Below are 23,509 nucleotides of genomic sequence, written 5' to 3'. Positions count from 1 at the left end.
TCATTTTCATATTTCATTTTCAAAGACGTACGATGTCGCGTAGAAACCGTTAGAAGTATGGGTGGGTAGAAGAAACTTGTACGTCTTTCAAGAAAGCCGGCTTCCATCATTGACTGCATCGTCACTTATCATCAAGTGAGATCGCAGTCATGGGCTAACTTGTTATATAATAAAAATATCTAAATTTATTTGTAGCAATTTACTTAATTTATGAATAATTTCAGTGAAATGGGTGAGACGCTGGGGAAGCTTTGTTCAGCGTCACGCGTTCCAGCAGTTGGTTCGGTTCTTGACCGCGTCATATCACAACCCAATACCGAAGATCACACAGTTCTATACAAACTTGCAGATTACAAAAAAGGTAGTAATACGAATACAAAGTTATTAGTTAAATTCATTGCTTATTCTCACGTTTTAAGCCACGAATGGTAGCCCCTAACATCTGGCCGCCCTAGGCTCGGGGCTACTGGGCCTTAGGGTAAATCTGTCTAGGATTCCAACTCAGGATCTCGTAATCCTTAACCACATAGACCCGAAACCACTGGACCACGGGGCAGATAGAGGACCTAACTACATGCTTAAAATATCTATACTTTACTACTTATACTTTTCGTTTTAGGTGGTTTACTATTAGAGACGTATACAAAGGGTGGCATGGCTGCGGCAGAGAGGCTTATACGTGAGGAGTTCTCGTCGTACATGTACGCGGGGGGCAGGGGCAGGGTCATCAACAGAGCTGAATATTTGAGATGGAAGTTCAGGGACCAAGAGCAGGTTATACCTACCTATTACTTTTGACTTTGAACTTGAACTTACTGTTTTGGTTTTGTGATGTAATTGTACCTAAAAGTAGGTATAGTCAGTCCACTTCATGGATGCGGAAACGCACTGCCTACCCTAAGGATTTAATAAAAACCTATGTTTGTTTATGTTGGGCGTTGGCCCACAGAATACATAATTAAACAAGGAATTTTCCAATTGTTACTTATAGTGCATACCCCAGTTAAAAACCATAAGCACGCGACTGGGTATAGTAGTAGTAAGTTAAACCAAAATGACACTTAATGTGCAAGTAAGGTACAATCATAAAAAAAAGTGTCAGACGCGTGTTCCGAGGTTACTCGGTACATCAAAGAAGACAATTAATTAAAAATGTCGTGCGCGATTGTAATAGGGTTAACATGACGTTGCTATGGTTACTCGTGGCCGTGCGTCGCACCAACAACACCTGAATATGTGTTACTGCGCATAGTTCAACTTACAGGCCGCGTACCTATACTATTTAAATAGATATGAGATTAGTCTTGTAATGTATATGTACAAACGCGTAATACAGTATGCGCCATACTCTAAGTCCACTCTGATATTGCAACTCGCATTATAATATGCGCATTTTATACCTGTTGGGATATGTTTTTGTACACGCAGAATACGCCTCGTGTTCAGAGCGGACGCGAAGTTTGTCGCATACTAGGTATGTAATTAATTTCGTCCACCAGGTCGTCCTGCCCATAGAAGCATCGCTATCGCCTCACGACCCTCTCGCCAAGTGGGAGGACCACACGGCCTGCTGGCAAATGAGCTACCGCGGGGCACTCGGCGAATCTCTACTACACGTTCTTATTATATGCGATACAAAAGTAAGAACCAACTTACATAATATTTGCAATGCCGTGATCGTAAAAATTGAGAACCTCCTCCTTTTTGAAGTCGGTTAAAAAATTGAAAATCATCATTATCATCATTATCAACCCATATTCGGCTCACTGCTGAGCTCTAGTCTCCTCTCAGAATGGGACGGGTTAGACCAATAGTCCAACACGCTACCCCAATGCGGATTGGCATACTTCACACACGCAGAGAATTATGAAAACTCTCTGGTATGCAGGTTTCCTCACGATGAACTTTGGAATGGAAATAAATTTTACTCTGGATTAACACATAGGCTATCGAAAATTTTTATCCCGAAAAAATCCATGGATTCCCCAGATTTGCGAAAACCGCATGAGTTTGATGGTATGAATGTTTGTTACTATTTCACGCCTCGGCAACTGAACCGAATCACCTAAAATTTGAAGTAGAGATAGAGTACAGTCTGGATTTACACATAGGCCACTTTTTATCTCGGAAGAATCCATGGTTCCCGAGGGATTTGTGAAAAACTAAATTCCACGCAGACGAAGTTAAATAGGTATATTTGTTCTAACCGGTGTTGAAGTATCTATATTTTTTGTTTATAGATTCACACACGTTTAGCAAGAACATTAGTGAAATGTTTTCCAAAACTGTCTTTAGACGTCGTCGAAGGGGAAGAATATTTAGGTAAGGATTAATATTTTTCTGGGAAGTAGCGTAAATACCAGGTAAGTTATTTCTGACTATTCACAAAATATCACTCATTTGTACTGAATTTAAACAACCGGCTATGCTTCCTCTTGATGTTTGGTTTTGGAGAGTTACTATCTTTAGCACACAAGACATCAGGCTTACATGAACTACCTACTATTACCTATTACTTGTACATATGTTTTCTGTGCTATTACCACAGAAAAGATATGTACCTATACCTATTACTAAGAGACTAGAATTAAATTAATTTGATTAGCTGAAACCGGTAAGTGGCTCAAGTATGCCTCTCTGACAGAGAGTTACATATTTGTACCTTTTGCCGTGGAAACCCTTGGGCAGTCGCAGTGCCAAAAAATTTTACCGAATCATTTCACCGCGGCTTGTTGCCTCGACTGGTGACGGAAGGGCTGGCTCATTTTTTGCGCAAAGGAACAGCCTGGCTGCCACCATTCCACGTGGGCATGATTTGTATAAGAATATAATAAGTTCCTTATTGTATTCTTTCTCAATAATAAAAAAAAATGATTTTGTTTGCCAATCGATGTCCTCTTTATGTCAATTCTGTGGGTACCCGCCACACTGCACAAGTGGCGTCGGAAGTAGGCAGAGACGTCGTATGGCCAAGTTTCTCGTCCTGCTCATCACCGGTTGTCGCGATTATCATCGGGCATCGCGGCAGCGCGAGTAGCATCCCGAGGAGCATAGTGTGGCTGTGGCTTGAAAATCTAAATAGCCTCAACTGTTTCAGGAGCCAGTTCACTGCACCTTGCTATAGCGTACAGCAATAACGAGCTGGTGCAAGACTTGGTGGAGGCTGGTGCTGATGTCAGTCAAAAAGCTATCGGTAAATAAGCTTTCAAATGTGGCTTTATTTTTCAGAAAGTAAACTACCCTATTGTGTAAAGAGTGACGCAGTTACCCTTATAATTTTATAGTAGAAGTTACGAGATAGGTAGGTATAGTACATGAAGGGTTTAGTAGTTTTAGTTAGCCCTTGACTACAAACTCACCTGATGGTAAGTTATGCCTTATGCAATCTGAGATGAAAGCGGGAGGATGAAAATCCACACCCCTTTCGGTTTCTACACGACATCATACCGGAACGCTAAATCGCTTGGCGGTACGTCTTTGTCGGTATCTGATATTGCTGACTAATATCGCTAATGGAACATTATGAGTATCTCTAATCCCACAAACCTGCATTGGAGCAGCGTGGTGGATCTATAGAGGCCTGGCCTGGGATTGTATCGTCAAAATAGGCTGATAATGATATTATATACCGTACCTAAAGAGTATATTTTCACACAGGTAGTTTCTTCCTACCCCGCGATCAACAGCGAGACCCTCCCACCCGACAGACCAACTACGAAGGTCTGGCGTACTTGGGCGAGTTCCCTCTGGCCTGGGCGGCGTGCTGCGCCAACGAGGCGGTCTACAACTTACTGTTAGACTCGGGCGCTGATCCCGACGCTCAAGACTCCTTTGGGAACATGATACTACACATGGTTGTCGTTTGTGACAAATTGGTATGATTGGTCTTTCGTCTTCTTTGTGTCCTTTAACACCATAGAACGATACGATCCACGACGTTATCTCGTGAGGACAAATCGGAAGCGCTGTTTATCGCGTTTTTCGTTTGCGTAAAAAGAGATAGCGCTATATTATGGAGGGTACCAGCGACAGAGATTTGTGGTAGAGGAAACAACTCAAGCAGATCCCAGGACTTATGACCTTGGGTGGAGGTTTAAGGGAGTCCTTTAGAATGTATCAACACTCATTTCCCCTGCCCGACATGTTCTCCATGCCCAAACTAAACAATTTATGACCAATAAATTACAACACAAACCATTATTGCATAAAATCACTAACGCGACTAGCAGCGTGAAGGTGTACACGCTGCCTAACAAAGAACTGAACTCAAGCACAGTAAAAAATATTTTGACTGTGACTCAAGTCATCCCATATCCTATTACTTATACCATCACTGTTGCAACAACTTCGTATAACCAAAAAAGGAGGAGGAGGTCAATTCAACGCGTATGTTTTTTTTTAATGTTTGTTACCTCATAACTTCGTCATTTATTAACCAATTATAAAAATTATTTTTTAATTGCCAAATAATGAATGATATGAATGAATGTATGACCCGTACACGAGGAACTCGTAACAATATAGATATAGCACTCTCTCTTTCGACCCACTGGACTGGAGTTCGGCTGCAATGTCATAGCGCGTGGCGACTTACTGGTCGTGCAAACGGCCGAAACAAATTGCCAAGCGGATATCGGTTTTGAGCGTGATCCACAAAAGATAGTCAGTCTTCATCTCCTTTTAAAATTATTGCTTCCTTCTTGTCTTTGGACTGGCACATATCCTCATGTCCTTACTAGACTACCACTGGAAGGAATCTTGTGCAACAACAGATGATTAAAGTAAGACATGCTTTATCCAGTTCCACTTTCTGTTGAGAAGTTGGTAGTGTTACATTCCCGTGCCTTGGAGAATACAAAATCGTCGGTCCCGGATTATTAACGTCTGATAATGGTCTTAATTGACCAAACCACACAAAGGCGCGGAGTGGGCGTTCTAATTGGTGGTAAATTAAACATTATCCAGATAATCCCGCCAACCCGCATTAACAGCCCCCTCTTATAAGGAGGAGGGGGCTGGCCCAGAAGTGAGCTGTTAAAATAGGCTTAAATCTTCAGGACATGTTCGGTTATGCTCTGCGGCATCCCAAGCTCCCGGCAAGCAACGGTCGGCTCAACAAGGCTGGCTTCACGCCGCTGACCCTGGCTTGTCAGTTGGGCAGAGCCTCCGTCTTCAGAGAGATGTTAGAGCTATCCTCCAGAGAGTTCTGGAGGTATTCCAACATCACTTGCTCGGCTTATCCTCTAAATGCATTAGACACTTTGTTGCCTGATGGACGAACAAGTAAGTACTAGTATAACTTATTAAATATACGTAATAATTGTATTAATTTGTACGATAATAAATGACTGCCTCGTTGATCAAGTACAGTACTTCGCCTCATGAGGTCCTGAGTTCTAGTCGAGGATTCGAAAGCATTTCTTTCTTTCAAGTAATTCTCAGTAAAAATTATCTGTCGGTCCCATCCATTAGGTATATTTCATAGTAACCGTTAGAGAATCAAACATACCTAACCACCCAAGCCTGTTAAACCGATTTGGTAAATCATGGTGGGTATAAGCTCCATATCCTCACTCCTATAAGGAATGAGACCTGACCCTCATATGACACCTATTCTATAATGAGTGTCGACTCTGCTGAGCGGCATGTCAGGGGCCAGGCCCACTCTAGGAAATAATCCTAAATACGCCAATGCTGGCCCTGGATGGGCTGTTTATGCTGATAAATATGCTGATACTTACGATGATGACACTAATAAATAGCTTCTCAAAGCCGCGGTGATAGTTGCCGCTATGGAGTAATGCTAGCCACCCACCATTCGATAAGCCCATATATCATCATGCCGATACCGAATCGACCAATGACCAAACGTTTTATCGGACGTCAAGCCGTTAGCGCTGCAGGCATGTGGGCTTATCGGATGGTGAGTGGCTATCATCGTGGTTATTTTTTACAATGAACATGTATCATTTTAATATAAATCGTCAAATTACTAGATTGGAATTCTGCGCTCTTTATAATATTGAACGGTACGAAACAAGAGCATTTGAACATGTTGGACGGAGGTATTATACAGAGGCTGTTGGAGGAAAAGTGGAAAACCTTTGCCAGGGTAAGTTTATCTTGTCATTATACGCTCAAGTAGCATCATACACAGCATAAGCCAAGCAAAAGCAAGTAAAATTATTCTTTTAGGACGAAGTATTATCTACTTTATTGTCAGAATCTCTAACTTCTATAAAACTTTATAATATTTTTCTTTAAGAATATCAGAGTTTGTAAGTTCTAGGAGTAGGACCGCAATGGTTACAGGAATAGACTTTACTGTGACCGTTATTCACTTTATTTTTATGTCTTTATTTACCAACGACTTATTCGAACTGTAAAATGTAACGTTTTCTGTGATAATTTGTCATTTGTCATCATTAAAGATTGTAATATGATTCGGTATCAGGAAAACTTGCTTACTCCTAGATATCGTAAAGAATTTTTTGTTATTTCTCCTCACAGACGAAATTTCTCAAGAGGCTCCTCATCTTAGGCCTCCATTTGCTCCTACTTTCCGTCTCGGTGTACCTCCGGCTCAGCAGCCTAGAAGCAGACATCCACCCCGATTGGGGGCTCGAAGTGTACGACGCGAGATCCGGTATACGTCTCTCCAACGAACTAGGCACCATCATCAGCACCCTGTGCTACATCATACTGCAGCAAGGCGATGAGATCAAGAACCAGGGCCTTGTGGCATATTTCAAACAGCTGGTGAGTGTTACATTGGTATATCTCTTGAAGCTCGAGTCTGTTCAGGATTTTATATGTTTTTTAATTGGCTCAGGTCAGATATGGTTTTATTTATCGGCGATGGCTAGTTACCACCCTACCGGCAAAGACGTACCACCAAACAATTTAGCGTTCCGGTACGATGCCGCCTAGAAACCGTCAGAGGTAGGTCTGGGTGGGGAACCCACCACCACCCATGGCACCTTACAACCTCTCGGTTATTTGGGCTATCGCAGGAGGGCGAGCTCGGTACTTGCTCTTCGCGTTTTCCCGGGACGCGTTCTTGACTCCCTACAAGTTATTTCTCTTTTTCTCCTCTCTCTTCCTTCTGAGGCTGCATACACGACATTGAGATCCGTTTGCCCGGTCCTGCATCACCTTTGTCCGATGGTCATAAATCCAGGATACTCCGCCTCTCGTGCCACCGATGCGCGAACTGCCGTACCTTGCCGCAGTTGACCGTCAAGCCAGAGAGATCCTGGTAGTACACCGGTCCCGCCTCTTCTCTACATTCAACATTGCACTCCGGGGGCCCTCGTATTCGTCGCATTTCCACAGAAAATGGTGGAGGTTTTCCTCTGCCAGTCAACACAGATGTACCGTCTCACAGATGTACTCTTCCAAGTAAGTCCGTTTCCATCTTAGACTGCATCGTCACTTAACATCAGGTCAGATCTCAGTCAAGAGCCAACTCCGATTTTACAAAAACTGATGCTGCTTGTAATTTTTATTGTAATGAGTAGTGAAGTAGATAAGTATCCTGTATTTCAGATTCACGAACCAGCAAAGTTCATATTTTTGGCATCAAACTTGCTCCTCTTGGCGTGTATACCAGCTAGACTTAGCCGGAAGACCACTCTCGAAGAAGGAATTCTGATCTTCGTGTTACCCGGCTCGTGGTTTCTGCTTATGTTTTTTGCCGGGTACGTACGATTTAATCCTTTTCAAATAAATTCTTGCAACGGAAATTCAAATGCAAGCTAAAAGTGATACAAGACTAAAGAGCCTGACCGAAATCTGCTCTATTCCACTTACTGAATTCTTCAAGCACTTTATGCTCTGTTGGATGAGAAATGGAATTGAGAAATGGGTTATTTTAAAGATTTTCTTCTAAAGTTTAAGGTACCTTAAATTGCAACTGTTCTTTGATTACTATTATATCTATATTCTAATCTTAAATTTGCTACTTTAATCTAACAGGTATTGGATTTTATGTGTAGGGCCGTAAAGCTGACGGGTCCCTTCGTGACGATGATCTACAGTATGATCACCGGCGACATGTTCACGTTTGGTATTATCTACTGCATCGTGCTGTTCGGCTTCTCGCAGTCTTTCTACTTTTTATATAAAGGTAAATAAATTGTGTAAAATATCAATCGTAATCTATGCGCTCTGGCCCAGCATTGCCTAAGACTATCGCTTACCTAAATGATTTTGTGAAGATAAGCCGCCTTTACCAAAGATTTATAATGGTATCTGTTTGAAAATTGTATCGTTACAGTTAAAATTACTGTAACGATACGATTATATGATGATACTAACTGCATCGTTGGTCGTATCGATTTTCTTTATTCCAAATTCAGTAAAAAATCTCTACCCGGAGTGGGGAAGTTGGGTGGTGTTACAGTGGGCCGAGGAGAACGTTAAGCCAACGGTCCCGATCATTAAGGTTGTGGATCATTAAGGATCATTAAGGATCAAGGATCATTAAGATCATCAAGGTTGTGGCGAATAATGGAATTTAGATGAAGGTTAACCGTCCCAAAGAAAACGAAATTCATAAAGCGTGACACAAACTCCGGTTTCTCATACTAGATACAATATGCATGGATTTTTAAAGGTAACGCGGTGGGAATCGGCTTGCGTGAACTCTTTGCCGCTGCTAGAGACTCGTTGGAATACATACTGCTTGGTTGTTTGCCAATCTTTTGTTTATTTTTTTATAATTTTTTTAAATAGTCGTAAAAATTGATGCTTTGTTACAGGTTTCCCCAACGTACAGTCGACATTATTTTCAAGTTACCCCAGCACGTGGATGGCGCTGTTTCAGATTACACTCGGCGATTACAGTGTGCGTATTATTTGATTTCTCAAACTCCAATATTTCATCTAATACTCAGTCAATTAGTGAGTATCTATTCCTAAATATTTGTTACGATAGTTAAAAAACCTGACCACGCTGTTCTTTGGGGATTTTACGACTGCATTTTCTTTCTGATTTCTGTATATTTTTTTTTTGTTTATGTATTTATTTTCAAAGTTAAGTGTCTCCTTTTATTTTTTTTAGGTTACAGTTGGCAAAGGGGTAAATTAACTCTTTTGGTGAGATTTTGTGTTGCTTGTTCGTCCTACTGTTTACGTTATGTTCTGTTAAGTGGTTGTGTTTGATATTGTCCACCTACCCGCAATTGACCAGCGTGGCAGGTTTAAATCCTCAGCTTATATTATATGTTGAATGGCTCATAGGTATGTAAGATATCTAAACAATTAAGTCAAGCAAAATAACAAGTAAGGGTCATTGCTCCAGAGTGAGGAACCTCCTCACAATACGTGCCTTCTCAAGAATCACTGCCTCCTGTATCCGACTCTTGATCCAATAGTTAAGCGAAAGCTTCTTATGGTGTTGGCTTTAAGACTGAAACGACTATTGGAACAATAATAGTTGACTTAACATTCCACATGACAGTAGGTAATTTCGTGATCAAGGTCCAAGCTTTGTGATTCAGGTTTAACCAGTTTATCGTCTTGTGGAACAATAATATCGACAATTATTACACGGCGCACTGACCTATCGCTATCGACTAACGGCTCAAAAGGAAGAAGGCTTATCGACTATACCTTCACAAATTTGTTCGTAACACAATAACACTCTCGATGGTCAACGCAGGCCGGGAGCGGGGTAGTGATGCCCCGCGTGCTCGACTTCATACCCGCGCGGTCCTTTCCCCCCGTCGCCCGCATGTCATGGGAGTGTCATAAACGAACTTGCCAAGCTATACTGATTATGATGATTATGATGAACCAATTGATGATAATTATGATGAACCAATATATTTCAGTACACAGACCTCGGTCAGACCACTTACCCGAACCTGTCGAAGACGGTGTTCGCGCTGTTCATGGTGTTCGTGCCGATCCTGCTGCTGAACATGCTGATCGCCATGATGGGCAACACGTATGCCCACGTCATCGAGCAGTCGGAGAAGGAGTGGGTCAAACAGGTGACTTGTTTACTTATAGTTTGATGTTATCAACCCATATTCGGCGACTGCTGAGCTCGAATATCCTCTCAGAGTAAGAGAGGTTAGGCTAATAGTCCACCACGCTGGCCTAATGCGGATTGGTAGACTTCACACACGCAGAGATTTCGAGCGTCCGTATATTATATAGTATTATACAAAAATAGCAGACACCACGCGGCATCACCCGCGTAGTTCACTTTTCGATTTTCGATTTGAATATAAATCTGTACCTACCTACTAATAAACGAAAGATTGAGAAGATTTTAATAACGTTTTTTTTTATTCTGTACAAGTTAGCCCTTGACTACAATCTCACCTGATGGTAAGTGATGATGCAATCTAAGATGGAAGCGGGCTAACTTGTTAGGAGTAGGATGACAATCCACACCCCTTTCGGTTTCTACACGACATCGTACCGGAACGCTAAATCGCTTGGCGGTACGTCTTTGTCGGTAGGGTGGTAACTAGCCACGGCCGATGCCTCCCACCAGCCAGACCTGGACCAATTAAGAAAACCTCCATCAGCCCAGCCGGGGATCGAACCCAGGACTTCCGTCTTCTAAATCCACTGCGCATACCACTGCGCCACGGAGGCCGTCAAAACATTTTTTTTAATTAAATTTGTGTATTATTATTTATTACCATTATGTACTTAACTTATCTTGTAATTTCAGTGGGCAAAAATAGTAGTGTCCTTAGAGCGATCCGTGTCTCAAGAGGACGCACACAGGTACCTGCAAGAGTACTCCATAGGCCTGGGCCCCTCCGACGACCCGCGGTACGAACAGCGCGGGGTCATGGTCATCAAGAGCAAGGCCAAGACACGCGCCAAGCAGAGGAAAGGCGCTTTGGCTAACTGGAAGGTGAACTTTTGTACCACTCATTTATCATCATCATTAACAGCTCATATTCTCACTGTTGAGCACGAGTCTCCTCTCAGAATGAAAGGGGTTAGGCCAGGCTAAGAGACTACCCCACTGGCCCAATGTGGCCCGCAGAATTTAAACGCGCAGAGAATTGAGAAAATTCTCAGGTATGCAGGTTTCCTCACGATGTTTTTCCTTCACCGTTTGACACACGTGGTATTTATTATTTTTTTTAAATGCACATAGAAAAGTTGAAGGTGCATGCCTCGGATCGAATTTGAACCTACACCCTCCGGAATCGGAGGCAGAAGTCATATCCACTGGACTATCTCGGCTTAGGCACCAACCTATAGGTATAAGTAATTTAAGGTACAGATCTCAATCTCTTTTTATAGAGAGTCGGGAAGGTGACAATAACGGAGTTACGTAGAAGGAACATGAGCGGCGAGGAGTTGAGACGTCTCATGTGGGGACGAGTTTCTATATCTACCCCCACAAAGGCGCCGCTACCGTGAGTCATATCATATCATTGGGTTCATTTCATTTGAAAGTATCTACCTAATAGATAATTACCCAAACAGTTAATTTTGAAGTAACAAAAGCCAGCGAAAAATATTATTAAAGTCAGACCAAAAATTAATGTTCTAAAAGTAATCACCTTAATTACTCATTATATGTAAACAATATCGTAAGTTGTTCATTGATTTTGGTTTTTAAAATTTCAAAAAGATATAATTACGTTAAATACGTTGAAATTCCATACTAGGTAGGTATGTAGGTATGTATGAGCCTCAATAGCTCAACAGTAAGAGCGGTCGGACTAATCACCGAGAGCCACCCCTCGATAATTAGTCCGACCCCTCGGTTCGATCCCCGCCCCGTTGATCTATTGCCGTACCCACTCCTAATACAGTATTTTCCGCCTAGTTGGAGGGATTTGGCAATATTGGTCATATTTAAAAAGATATGGCCAAAAAAAAACCTACTGAACAAACCACTAGGTACGTACTAACCTAAGTTACCTTATCGTAAAGTAATAACCAACTTCAAATAATTCCTAATATTTTCAACTGTACGCTGTGTTCAGATGTTTGCCGCCCCCGGAAATAGTGAGTTCGGCGGAGGGTCCGGGCACCGGCGTGGGTCCGGCGCTGTCGTCCGCGCTCAACGTCATGGCGTTCACGCATGACCTCGACCTGACCAACACTGGTTAGTCCTAATTCCTAGCACCTACGAGTACCCTATTAGTACCTATCTAATACTTAGATTTTCCTATAACTTTAAGGTGTTGTTGAGAATACTAATAGGAACCGAACTTGTCTAATATTTTAAACTTACAAAATAATCCTATTATGGTTTTTTGGTTTAAACCCGAGTTAAAAACACTGATTGTAGGCGACGCTGTAAAAATAACTTTAAAAGATGAATATCCCATCATTGATTGTCGTTATAGCTCTTATAAAGAAGGGATTAGACAGGGTTTTCGATTAAAACTCCCAGGCGGCTCGACTTTTTATGACACTTCCAACCCTACATAAAATTGCGAAATTTTGTATGAAAATCTTCCTAATCTCAGACTAATTAGGTAAAGACCTGCCTCGCAAGACATTATTTTTCTGTCAAACTATATGATCAACGATCTTATGCGATTATAAACACTGTCTTTATAGAATCGATGTTTCATAGTTTACAATCGTGTCTGTCGGTTGAAAACCTTCTTAAAAATACCTTCTTGTGTAGTTAAATGGTGTAAAAACCTAACAAAAACTGCTAGTTTAGTATAAGATATGTAGGAAATCTAAGCTCGTTTTCCTTAGAAAATCGCAGAAAATTTTGTTCGTGAATTTAGGTGCGATACTAGTCCTTATGTATTTAGTCTGAGTTCCTAATAAATCACTCTATATGTATATTGGTGAATACTGCATGAAATCCATTCTGTAGTCCTTAATTTATTGCCAACAGACAGAGACGTGGCAGTTGATTTTGTTTTATAATACCTATATGGTTTTACTTTGGTGGAAATGGTTTTACTCAAACGTACGATTTTTTTACAGAACCACAAAAACAGCCACCAGACCTCCTAGTAAACGGTGTCACGCCGGCAGGAGTCCTCAGTCAACCCCAAACGATGCCTAAACAATTGACTTCTACAAACCACTTGAACGTCACTCTGAACCAACCTATATCTAAGACCGGTTTAGAAACCAAAGTGCCCACAACTGTTGGACAAATGCCCATAACTCCTGGCCAAATGAAAACGCCCATAACTCCTGGGCCAATGAATGTACCCATGATGTATCCAATTCAAGCCACTCAAGGTCCAATGGACGTTTTAGGTTTAAGCCTGTCACCTCAAGATTTACAGAAAGCACAGAATATGATGCGTAAGTTATTTTAAATATATGTAAGTAGGTATATTGAAAATTACCTAGGTACAACATTAGTGCCACATCAATGACTATGTTATATCTACCAATACTAATTTTATGATTTAAGATAGGTAAGTATGTTTGAGACGCATATGCGTACGAAAACAGTAAAAGGAACGTGAAATATACACATAATGCATAGTATACTGTAGGTACTTACCTACACATTTTTTATAGGTATACCAACCTAAACGAAATTAAATTAAGTATATTTGATGTCTAAAAATTATTAAAGTTTTAGTTTACCATTTATTTTTAACAGGCTATTATGGTCACCCTACACGCTTTGTTTGAACCCCTGATAACGATATCGAGCTACACGCTAACCTCGTATTCGGGCGACGCGGTCCCACAGCAGGCGATGTCGCGGTTTATTGACCTACGAGGCGGGAGGGTGGTGGGGTGAGAAGTTATCGGCCTGACAATATTTAAATAACTGTGATTTTCAGTTTAAAAAAGATTTTATTTTTCTACGTAGTCCCCCTTCACTTCAATACACTTGGTCCAGCGTTTCTCTAACAGGAGTATTCCTTCCCGGAAGTGAGATTCTGGAAGGCTGTGAAAATATGCATCTACAGCTTCCTTAACTTCTTCATTGGACGCGAAGCGCTTTCCAGAAACAAAATTCTTCATGTTTGGGAAGAGGTGATAGTCAGATGGCGCCAAATCTGGCGAATAGGGGGGATGATTGAGCAAATCATACTTTAAATATAGCAGTTTTCCCATTGCCATAATACTCTTGTGTACAGGCGCGTTGTCGTGGTGGAAGATAACTTTTTTCTTCTTCATGTCAGGCCTGTTCTCGCGAATTTTGGCATCCAGTTGGTCAAGAAGGTTGGAGTAATATTCGCCTGTAATTCTTCTGCCTTCTTCAAGATAATCAATTAACAGGATCCCTTTCGCATCCCAAAAAACACTGACCATGACCTTCCCGGCAGATGCGATTGACTTCGCTTTCTTTGGCGCTGAGCAACCGGCCTCCACCCACTGCTTCGACTGCTGTTTCGTTTCTGGTGTATAGTGGTGGACCCAAGTCTCATACGTAGTTACAAATCGCCGGACAAAATCGGTCGGATCCCTCTTGAATCTGTACAAATGTTCTTGCGACAATCGTTTACGCACTTGTTTTTGATCCACAGTCAGCAAATGGGGCACCCATTTTGCGCAAAGCTTCCGCATCCCTAATTCTTCGTGCAAGATATTTCGCACCCTTTCTTCCGATATCCCCACTGCCTCAGCTATCTCTCTCAGAGTGACTCGCCTATCGTCCAACACGATATTATGCACTTTTTCGATTATTTCCGGTGTGGTTGCTGTTTTTGGCCGTCCTTCACGTGGATCATCTTTAAGGGACGTGCGACCACGTTTAAATTCAGCTGCCCACTTTTTAACGGTGGACGTGGCAGGAGCAGAGTCCCCGTACACTTTTATCAACTTCTGGTGAATTTCCTTAGGAGTTAATCCATCCAAAACAAAAAATTTTATCACCGCACGATATTCAAGTTTATCCATTTTCACGAAGAACACAAAGACGTGTAGGTACTGTAAAAATTCGTGTTAGCGAACTACTTGAAAGAACAAGTTGAAACTTGCCATGCAACTACATACGTGCATCTAGACAGGAACAATATTTTATTCCTGCTTCGATCTCTCTCGCTCCTCGCTGCTCGGAACGGCCGAGAACTTTTCACCCCACCCTAGCTAGTAGCGCGCCGCGCGCAGCGTCAACAATAATGTGTCCATTATTTGTTATTTTTGGAGACAGAAATAAAAATAATATGTAAGTTAATATAAAAGGAAAAAGTTCTGTTAACCATATAGAACCATGAAAAACTATTTTCCAGCATAAAAAAATGGCTTGTACCTACCTATTTATTTTTTGTTAAATATTTAGTGATATATAACCAGGCATTAGACATCGAAACCCTTGGCTTATAGCAACCACGCTTTGCTTTGCTGAAGTTCTTTCAGTTTCACACCCTACCGCTAGACCATCACCACCAACTTACTATAACTAAAGTCATTAGCCAAACTGACTTTCGAAATAAAATAGAAATCAGTATCAGTAGTACCCATCATATGACCAAAGTTCCCTCCTATTGGAAAGGGGATATTATGGAGATTAAAAATAAAGTTCTTATACCTACCTACTAAACTTGAAATGAAATGAAAACGAAAATACACTTTATTGTATCACCACAAAGAAATATACAATATAATAAATACAAAAAAAAATTGGTACTAAACATTACTAAATGTTATGCTGCAGCTCCACCAAAGGTAGAGGTATTTAGAGACTACCTCCACGAATTGGTGTCTATAGAGGCGAAAGCGGGCCCCGATAATCCGGAAGTGAAGACCTTGGCGGAGAAGGCAGCCGACCTTGAAGGGGTGCCGGAAATTGACGTCAATGTTACGGTAATTATTTTTATGTCTAATATAGCTTACTTAGGTAAGAAGTGGGTAGGGTTTTCATACCAACGAAATATGAGCAGATAACTTCTTAGTTCTTAGGTAGTAGGTAGGTAAGTACGAACTAACGATATCTAATACCTAAATAACGCAAATACCTAAAGGACGCGGTCCTACGTACATTTAAAATAATAAATAGTAAGACTATCATGCCTAGATGTAGCATCGTATTAGGCCTACTGAAAGACTCTGGTTGACAAAATTGAGTCTAATAAAAACGACAATATAAAAATACAAAATACCTAATTTTTTTTATTGGAACGAAGTTTCATAACGCCCGTTTCGAAAAGGGACTAGTCGGAAAAAATTAAGACCAAAAGTTGACAATTGACACTTTTTGCTCTCAGTAGTTGTTGTAAGCTTGGCGTGCGCGTGTTTCTCTGTCTATCTCTCTCTCTCTCTCGTTATTTTCGTATCGTCATTGGTCTATCTATTTCGCATTGAACAGTGTGTCACGACGATTATTTTTGGAATGGGATGAGATAGCGATAGCGATTGTGACGATAGTTATAGCGATATCGATAACTTCGTTCCATCCGGGTGTCCCTTGACACCTCTCAAGTTTTTTTTCCTTGTAGAGTGCAGCGAAATCAGCGCGTTTGGTGGTAGCGGGCGCAGTGTCCGGCCTGTTCGGGGTGGCAGCAGATGTACCACCGCCTGACGCTGCGTGGAGGCGGGAGAGACAAGAGCACACTGACAGTGATCCTGTTACAGGTAGGCAGACTTATTTTTAGAGAAGGAATATTTGAGAAAAGGATCAACTAGCTACGACAAATATGGCCCGCCCACTGCCTTACTACTAACCCTTTGGGATACTACACTCATAATTTGGTAGGTATAAATATCTACATATTATTAGGAGTAAACAGGAGAGGCGCCATAATTGAATCTCGCTCCATTTTAAAATTTACTTCGTGCCGGCGCTGCAGTAGGTCATAGGTAACTATGCAGGTATACCTAGCGCCAAACTTCTAGTCCGCCCTGAAGTTCCGCACTGAACTGTACAGCAATTTCTAACAAGGCTGGAATGTGTCCGTTTACTGCGCATCCAGATGATTCGTGTTCAGAGAAGACTCCAAGTTTGGCGCAACCTATACCGATTTATCAGAGTTATTTATTTCGATTTTTCAGACTCAGTAATACTGGGTCGAGCGGCAAGAGCTCGCAGAGCACGTTCGGCTTCGAAGAGAGCGCCCCCTCCCCCGCCTCATCTTTACGTGCCTGCCAGGTAATGTATGAATTATGAATGAACTTTTTAGGTATAGGGTAAAGGGTTGAAATGCCCTAGAAGAGAATTTTAGATCACAGTAGGTAGCTAAATGTAAATATCTCAAAATTCTACCTTTCTTAATAAATTATTCGAACGGTGGAGGGTAGATACCTTCATATGTTACAAGGATTCCTTGTTGGTAGTTTCCAGCAGAAATATAATTCTTTGTGTTTTTATATGCATCAAAAATGCAAATCAAAATACTTTTTGCAGATCGATGTATTTTGTGGCCTCTGAAAGTAGTGCTGTGGAAAGCGATGTGCCGTTAGAAGACCAACTCAGTTCGGGTAACAACTCGTAAGTCCAAATTTCCATGTCATCATCAATATCAGCCCATATTCGGCTCACTGCCGAGCTCGAGTCTCCTCTCAGAATGAGAGGGGTTAGGTCCACCACGCTAGCCCAATGCCGCTTGGCAGACTTCACACACGCAGAGAATCAAGATATTTCTCTAATAAGCAGGTTTCCTCACGGTGTTTTCCTACACCGTTTGAGACACGTGATATTTAATTTCTTAAAATGCACGTGCATGCTCCGGACCGGATTCGAACCCACACCCTTTGGAATCCGAGGCAGATCCACTGGGCTATCACGGCTCTCTTCCCAGGTACTTAGATAATATTAAGGTAGTATGGTGTCTCCCACAGCTTGACTTGAAGTTACTTGCAGACTAGTAGCTCCTAAAGCTATAATCTGACTAATATTATAAATGCGAAAGTTTGTATGGATGTTTGTCTTTAACACCGCAACTACTGATCTAATTAGGCTGAAATTTAAAACGAAGATAGGCTTTAGGATTAACACAGGCTACTTTTCAACCTGGAAAAATACCGGGACATGGACGATTTTGCAATATCAGCACTGTTTAGTTGTTGTCAAAATATGTCAGGGCTCGTCCGTGGAAGCTTGCTTACCTATTTCTTTCGCTAACTAATAACGCTGTAGGTACCTAACTAATAACTATTCCGATCAGAAAAGTTGCCGATGAAATTACACGCACATGAAGCTTCACAAGCGTAGCTTAATGCTGCGTTCAGACTACTTTAGTATTTTATTGCAGTACGAACAATTTTTGGATTTACCGCAGAAATACTAAAGTAGTCTGTACGGCCTATACGTGCTTTAAGTTCTGCCCTTAACACCTACGCCTCAAGACACGGGCACAAGCTAGATGTTGCACTTTTAAAAAAGACTAGTCACACCCTGCGGTTTCATCCGCGTTGTTGTGAGAATACGGGGATAAAATAGCAAATTTTAAAAATCGGTTCAGTAGATCCAGAGCTACCTTAATGCCATAAACTTTACATTATAAAATATTTTAGTTTAGGTTTCAGCAGTTACCAAAATCACTATTGAGAATGGTCATGAGTCCCTGAATTTGATCGTTTATTTACTATTTTCGCAGTGCACTGGGCGGCTTACGCGACGACAGAATAAGAGCCGCTCGACCGTTGTGCATACAGTATGCAACAGGTCAAGCGCAAGGCGAACATTCTTTATTCATAGTTGGTAAGTAGAATAATATCAAATGAGGGAGTTTGTCAGCTATTAGATCTAGGTAGGTATAATAATGTTAAGAGTTCCTCAAGTACGTGTTGTATTAACATTATTTATATTTATTACTAGCGGACGCCGGCGTGAAAGTAGATATAAACTTTTAACTACCCCTACCCTACCCTTTAAGCACGCGACGGAAGCTTAAAAAATGGAGTAACTTCTCCCGTTTTCCCAACATTTCCCTTCACTGCTCTGCTCCTATTGATCTGATGAAAAGTATACTATAACCTGCCCAGGAGTATGAAGAATAATTTGTCCCAAGTTTCGTTAAAATCCGCCGAGTAGTTTTCGTTTCTATAACGAACATACAGACAGACGAAAATTTTACTGATTGCATTTTTGGCGTCAGTGTCGATCACTAATCACCCCCTGATAGTTATTTTAGAAATATAGGTATATCATGTACAGAATTTACCTCTCTACGGATTTATTATAAGTATAGATAAAAAGGACGTATTTGTACGAAGTTATTGCAACAGTGATGTATAGATAGATAGGAGGCTATTGAATGACTTGAGTTCAGTTCTTTGTTATGCAACGTGTACACCGTCACGCTGCTTGTCGCGTTAGTAATTTTCTACAATAATGTTTCATGTTGTAATTATTGATCATAAATTGTTTAATGTGGGCATGGAGTATATGTCGGGCAAGGGAGGTGAGTGTTGATGCATTTCAAAAGGATCTCTTAAACCTACACCCAAGTCACAAGTCCTGGGACCTGCTCGAAGTGTTTCCTCTACCACAAAATGATGGCACAACATCACTCTAGCTGCTACCCGTCATATGTTCGAATCTCTTATAGGTTCAGGAAATGGCGCAGAAGTGGAAAGTGCTGCACCAACGCGAAGAAAAGTTGATGTAAAAAAACAAAGACCGAAAACTGCCAGACCAAGACGTAGCAACAGGTATGTGGGATAATTGTATCATTCATCATCATATTACTACTTTAGATAACGAAGTCAGACTAGCCACTATTTGTGTGATCACATTTTTTCTCATTACATAGTTCGAAGAGCCGATGGACTTTGGGGTCCAAAAGTGCTGGAATGGCGACCCCGCACTAGAAAACGCAGTATTGGTCGACCCCCCAGGTGGACTGACGACATCAAGATCGAGTCGCAGGGATTCGCTGGATGCAGGCGGCTCAGTATCGTGATGTTCGGAAGTTCCTACATAATGTCTATGTCCTGCAACGGACGTCCATCGATTGATATGATCTTTTCTTAGTCGTCTTACCAGTTATGATTAGGCCGTACTTTAAGGGCTAGATGTCTGTGGTCTTGTAAAAAAACTATTGTTGTGGAAGACATTAAGGTTTCAACCCTGTCAATCTTTAAGAGATTTGAGTCACCTTGTCCTACCCATGGCTCTCTATTTTTAGAATGTCCTTCAGATACCCTATTTTTACAACCGTAGTATCTTTTAAAACCAAGACAGTGTTACCAACTCTCCAAAATATTTATCCCCAAAGTTTGTTGCAAAAACCCCTAAAATCGCCTTAATTATTGAGTTGTCCCCCTAAAAAATATAAATTCATAATAATTTAGAAATAATATGCTGTCATGTTTCAAAAGTCTATATTTAATGGGTACAGATAAAATACTACGTCTTTATCTGAAGATTCAGATTTTTTTAAATAATACATGTTGACAAGTAATAATTTTTCCGTTTTTTTTTATATTCGATGAAAATTGCCGCCAGTTGCCTCGGAGTGGTTTTGGAAAAAACGTATTGTATGTCGTTATAAGTCGCTTGGCCAAGAAAAAAATATTAAAAATATCATCAATTTAAAAATATTAAAGAGTCAAAAAATCCCTGAAAATACCCCTAAAAATTTCAGACCCCTAAAAAAATCCCATTTCACTTATTTGCCCCCTAAATCTGGGGGGAAAACCCCTAAGTTGGGAACCCTGAACCAAGATTGAATATTTTGTAAACATGCGCGTTCCATCTTAGATACATCAAGTGAGATCACGATCAAGCAACTCATAAATAAAATTAAATGGATTTTTGGACATAGTTTCATCGAAATGAGATACATTATTAAGTTTCAAGTTTAGGCAAGATTATTTTCGTTTTCAGGATATCTCCGGTTCTAGAGGCAGGAAGTCCTCTAGAGCCGTGGGCGACAGCTTCCCTGTCGAGGCTGTCACGCATGATACAGTCATCCAGCAGTTCTTCCTTATCAGTCAGCTCCAGAAACTCTCCAGAAAACTCACCTCGCCGGTACTGATGCTGGCACAAACTCCTTTACTGTATACCTATCTAGTTTAATTATCAATACCTACCTACGTTAGTTGAACATTGGTCGGTGCAACTTTATAAGTGTAACGATTTTCAATAAGCCATTATTTATAGGTAAATATTTAAATACTTACGAGTATGTAAAATAATTTATCGAAATAAAAATTTATAATGTTGACTACTTGTAAGATGAAACAGTTTACGTAACAACAATAATCTAAGCAATAAATAAAACAACTTATTACTTTGGAGGGTTTTTATTTGTTGTCAAGCTTCCGATGTAATAAATCTGATTAAAAAAAATGTAAAATGGTATTTCGGGCAGTAATGATATATACTAATAAAAAAATCATGTAAGTAGGTAGTTGAAAGTAGTTGGTTCATGGAATCCATGGTGTAAATGTCAATAAGTTTCTGATAATTAAAGATCATGGTTAAGAATTCTCTGTAAAAACAATTATTGGATTCGGTTTCATATAATGCAAGTCACTGTCCATCGTCGTACTATATCATTAAGAACAATCTATTTTGTTTCTAGTGAAATTATCAAAAAAATAGAATAAGTAGAAAATATTTCAACACAAATAGATACCACAGTAGACACTAGAGGACTTTGGTGTCGATTTTTTTTAGTATAGATGAACATATAAGATATAGGAACATATGTATATAAAATTTAAATATAAATATATACCTTTAACTATAGATATTTAATAAAATAAATTTCAAATAATTTCAATAAACATAATAACCTAAATTATCAGGATTCAGTTAAATGCAAATTTTTATAAAGGCATAATATTGATACAATTGGGCAGTTTTACATAAATAAACATTTTAAAATAAGATTTTCAGTTCTAATGTAAACATTTGATATGATGGCAAGACAAAAAAAAACCGACAAATTAAGAACCTCCTCCTTTTTTGAAATCGGTTAAAAAAGCAGCTAGTCATATATTTACCAACTTCCAAAAGTAGACCTACCATTTATCTCCAGACATGATCACAGATCAAATTACATGACAATATTTCATCATTACTGTCTTACTTGAACTTACCGGCGTTTCCCAGCGTACCGTCGCAATGTTCAAGCAAATAGCTCGAGCTCCTAAGCCCAGTGTCCGAGTAACATTGGCTCAAACTCCATTTTATGACATTCGTTTAAAATATAAGGGGCTTCAGTCACCTTCAACAGACCGGCAACAACAGAGAACAGTGAAATATCACAAGATGAAAATGCAAATATAAAAGCTGCCGCCATACGGTTGCACAGTCTTGGCTAACGTTCAGAAAAACCGAGCGTTTTGAACGGAACAAGTGGCTCGATTTGCCAAAATTATTTACCCTTTCGCCATGTTAAAAAACTTGCAATTATGGGAATTAAAGAGCGCGCAGACAAAAGCGATCTAATAGGCCGTACAGACTACTTTAGTATTTTAGTCGAGTACGAACAATTTTTGGATTTACCGCTCAAAAATCTTTTGTACTCGACTAAAATACTAAAGTAGTCCGAACTAGATCTAAGTTCCGAGTTCTCTGTAATATAATTATGTACCTCTAATAGCTCAGTGATATGAAGTTACAAACGTTACCCAAAATGCCAAGCCATTACGTCGTACAGATTATGTTATAGTTTGTCAACGAATTATCGTTGACAAACTATAACATAATCTGACATTTATAGTTCTGTGTGTCATACACGTTAATATGCAAAAATTCGACATTCGTGAACGTTGGTCACAACTGTGCAAGCGTTTGGAGGAATAATAAAAAAATCAAAAACAGGGGGTAGAATAACACATTTGTGAAAATTGTGAAACACACGCATATCAAAATATCAATCAAAATATTGTCACAGTAATAACACAGTATTGTATGAAAATCAAAATAAGATGTCGCCGGTTTTTCTTGGTGTTGAAAATGGCGAAGTACTTCGCTGTGGAAGGCAATATAAAACACCCAAATAAGAAACACAGTGGAATCAAAAATTGGTGCAAATGAGAATGTAGAAATATCGACATAAATGGAGGTATACGATCTTTTTGTAACAATGTGTTATTTATTTATATATGCAGACATTATGCAGAGTAATATCAGGTAATTGCTATCTAAATCTATAAAATAAATCTCGTGTACTTAATTTTATTTTGAGTTAAAACATATTGAATTATCTTATACATTGAAATGCATATCAAGAATTTCATTGCAAAAAAGACTTTCAAAAGCATTGATTAGCTAAATAAATAAAACACTCTTTATAAAAGACCGCATGACACATAATATATTATAATAAAACAAAACATATTGCAATCAATAAAATATCTGGAAATCATCAAATTTAAGACACGGAAAAGGTTATGTATTCAAAAAAGTCGAATGCCCAATAATGAAGTACGTTCAAAAATAGAGAAACACCACACAAATTAATTCAACCTATAAAAATGTGTTAAACTGGTAATTATGTCGAGAGGCGCGCTAAAAGTAGCGCCGATAGATCAGAATAGTTAAAGTAATCATCACACGTGTATGGAATTACATTTTTCAATACATTTGTATGGAAAGCTATTACAAATTACCAATGTTATAAGGAAACCCAGTAACACAGACCTCTCCCGCGCAGTACAGGGGTGCAGAGGTGCGTGTAGACGCGGA

At 40.0% G+C, this 23,509-nt stretch overlaps 1 protein-coding gene across 1 annotated transcript; it reads left to right on the top strand.

Annotated features, from left to right (window-relative positions):
* Positions 1–213: 213 nt before the first annotated feature.
* Positions 214–21,104, top strand: LOC112045497 (uncharacterized). The gene is made up of 24 exons (XM_052886162.1): positions 214–361; positions 620–774; positions 1,500–1,640; positions 2,241–2,322; positions 3,098–3,193; positions 3,658–3,875; positions 5,058–5,283; positions 5,997–6,112; positions 6,511–6,759; positions 7,549–7,700; positions 7,998–8,128; positions 8,763–8,848; positions 9,837–9,998; positions 10,694–10,882; positions 11,281–11,396; positions 11,973–12,094; positions 12,940–13,269; positions 15,584–15,732; positions 16,365–16,500; positions 16,918–17,014; positions 17,270–17,353; positions 18,462–18,565; positions 19,416–19,518; positions 20,696–21,104. The coding sequence occupies exons 1-24, from the start codon at positions 229–231 to the stop codon at positions 20,844–20,846; spliced, it is 3,528 nt and encodes a 1,175-aa protein (XP_052742122.1). The 5' UTR covers positions 214–228; the 3' UTR covers positions 20,847–21,104.
* Positions 21,105–23,509: the final 2,405 nt, after the last annotated feature.

The sequence above is a fragment of the Bicyclus anynana genome, chromosome 2, assembly GCF_947172395.1.
Source record: "Bicyclus anynana chromosome 2, ilBicAnyn1.1, whole genome shotgun sequence".
In the NCBI taxonomy this organism is placed as follows: Eukaryota; Metazoa; Arthropoda; class Insecta; order Lepidoptera; family Nymphalidae; genus Bicyclus; species Bicyclus anynana.
The sequence above is the reverse complement of the archived record's forward strand: the minus strand, read 5'-3'. Positions and strand labels throughout refer to the sequence as shown.

What these genes read in the sequence shown, in the direction of transcription:
- LOC112045497 (XM_052886162.1), top strand. Translation starts at nt 229, where the DNA reads ATGGGTGAGACGCTGGGGAAGCTTTGTTCAGCGTCACGCGTTCCAGCA. An exon ending in TGTCAGTCAAAAAGCTATCG is followed by an intron (nt 3,194 to 3,657) that starts GTAAATAAGCTT and finishes ATTTTCACACAG; the next exon opens with GTAGTTTCTTCCTACCCCGC. An exon ending in CTCAGTTCGGGTAACAACTC is followed by an intron (nt 17,354 to 18,461) that starts GTAAGTCCAAAT and finishes CTATTTTCGCAG; the next exon opens with TGCACTGGGCGGCTTACGCG.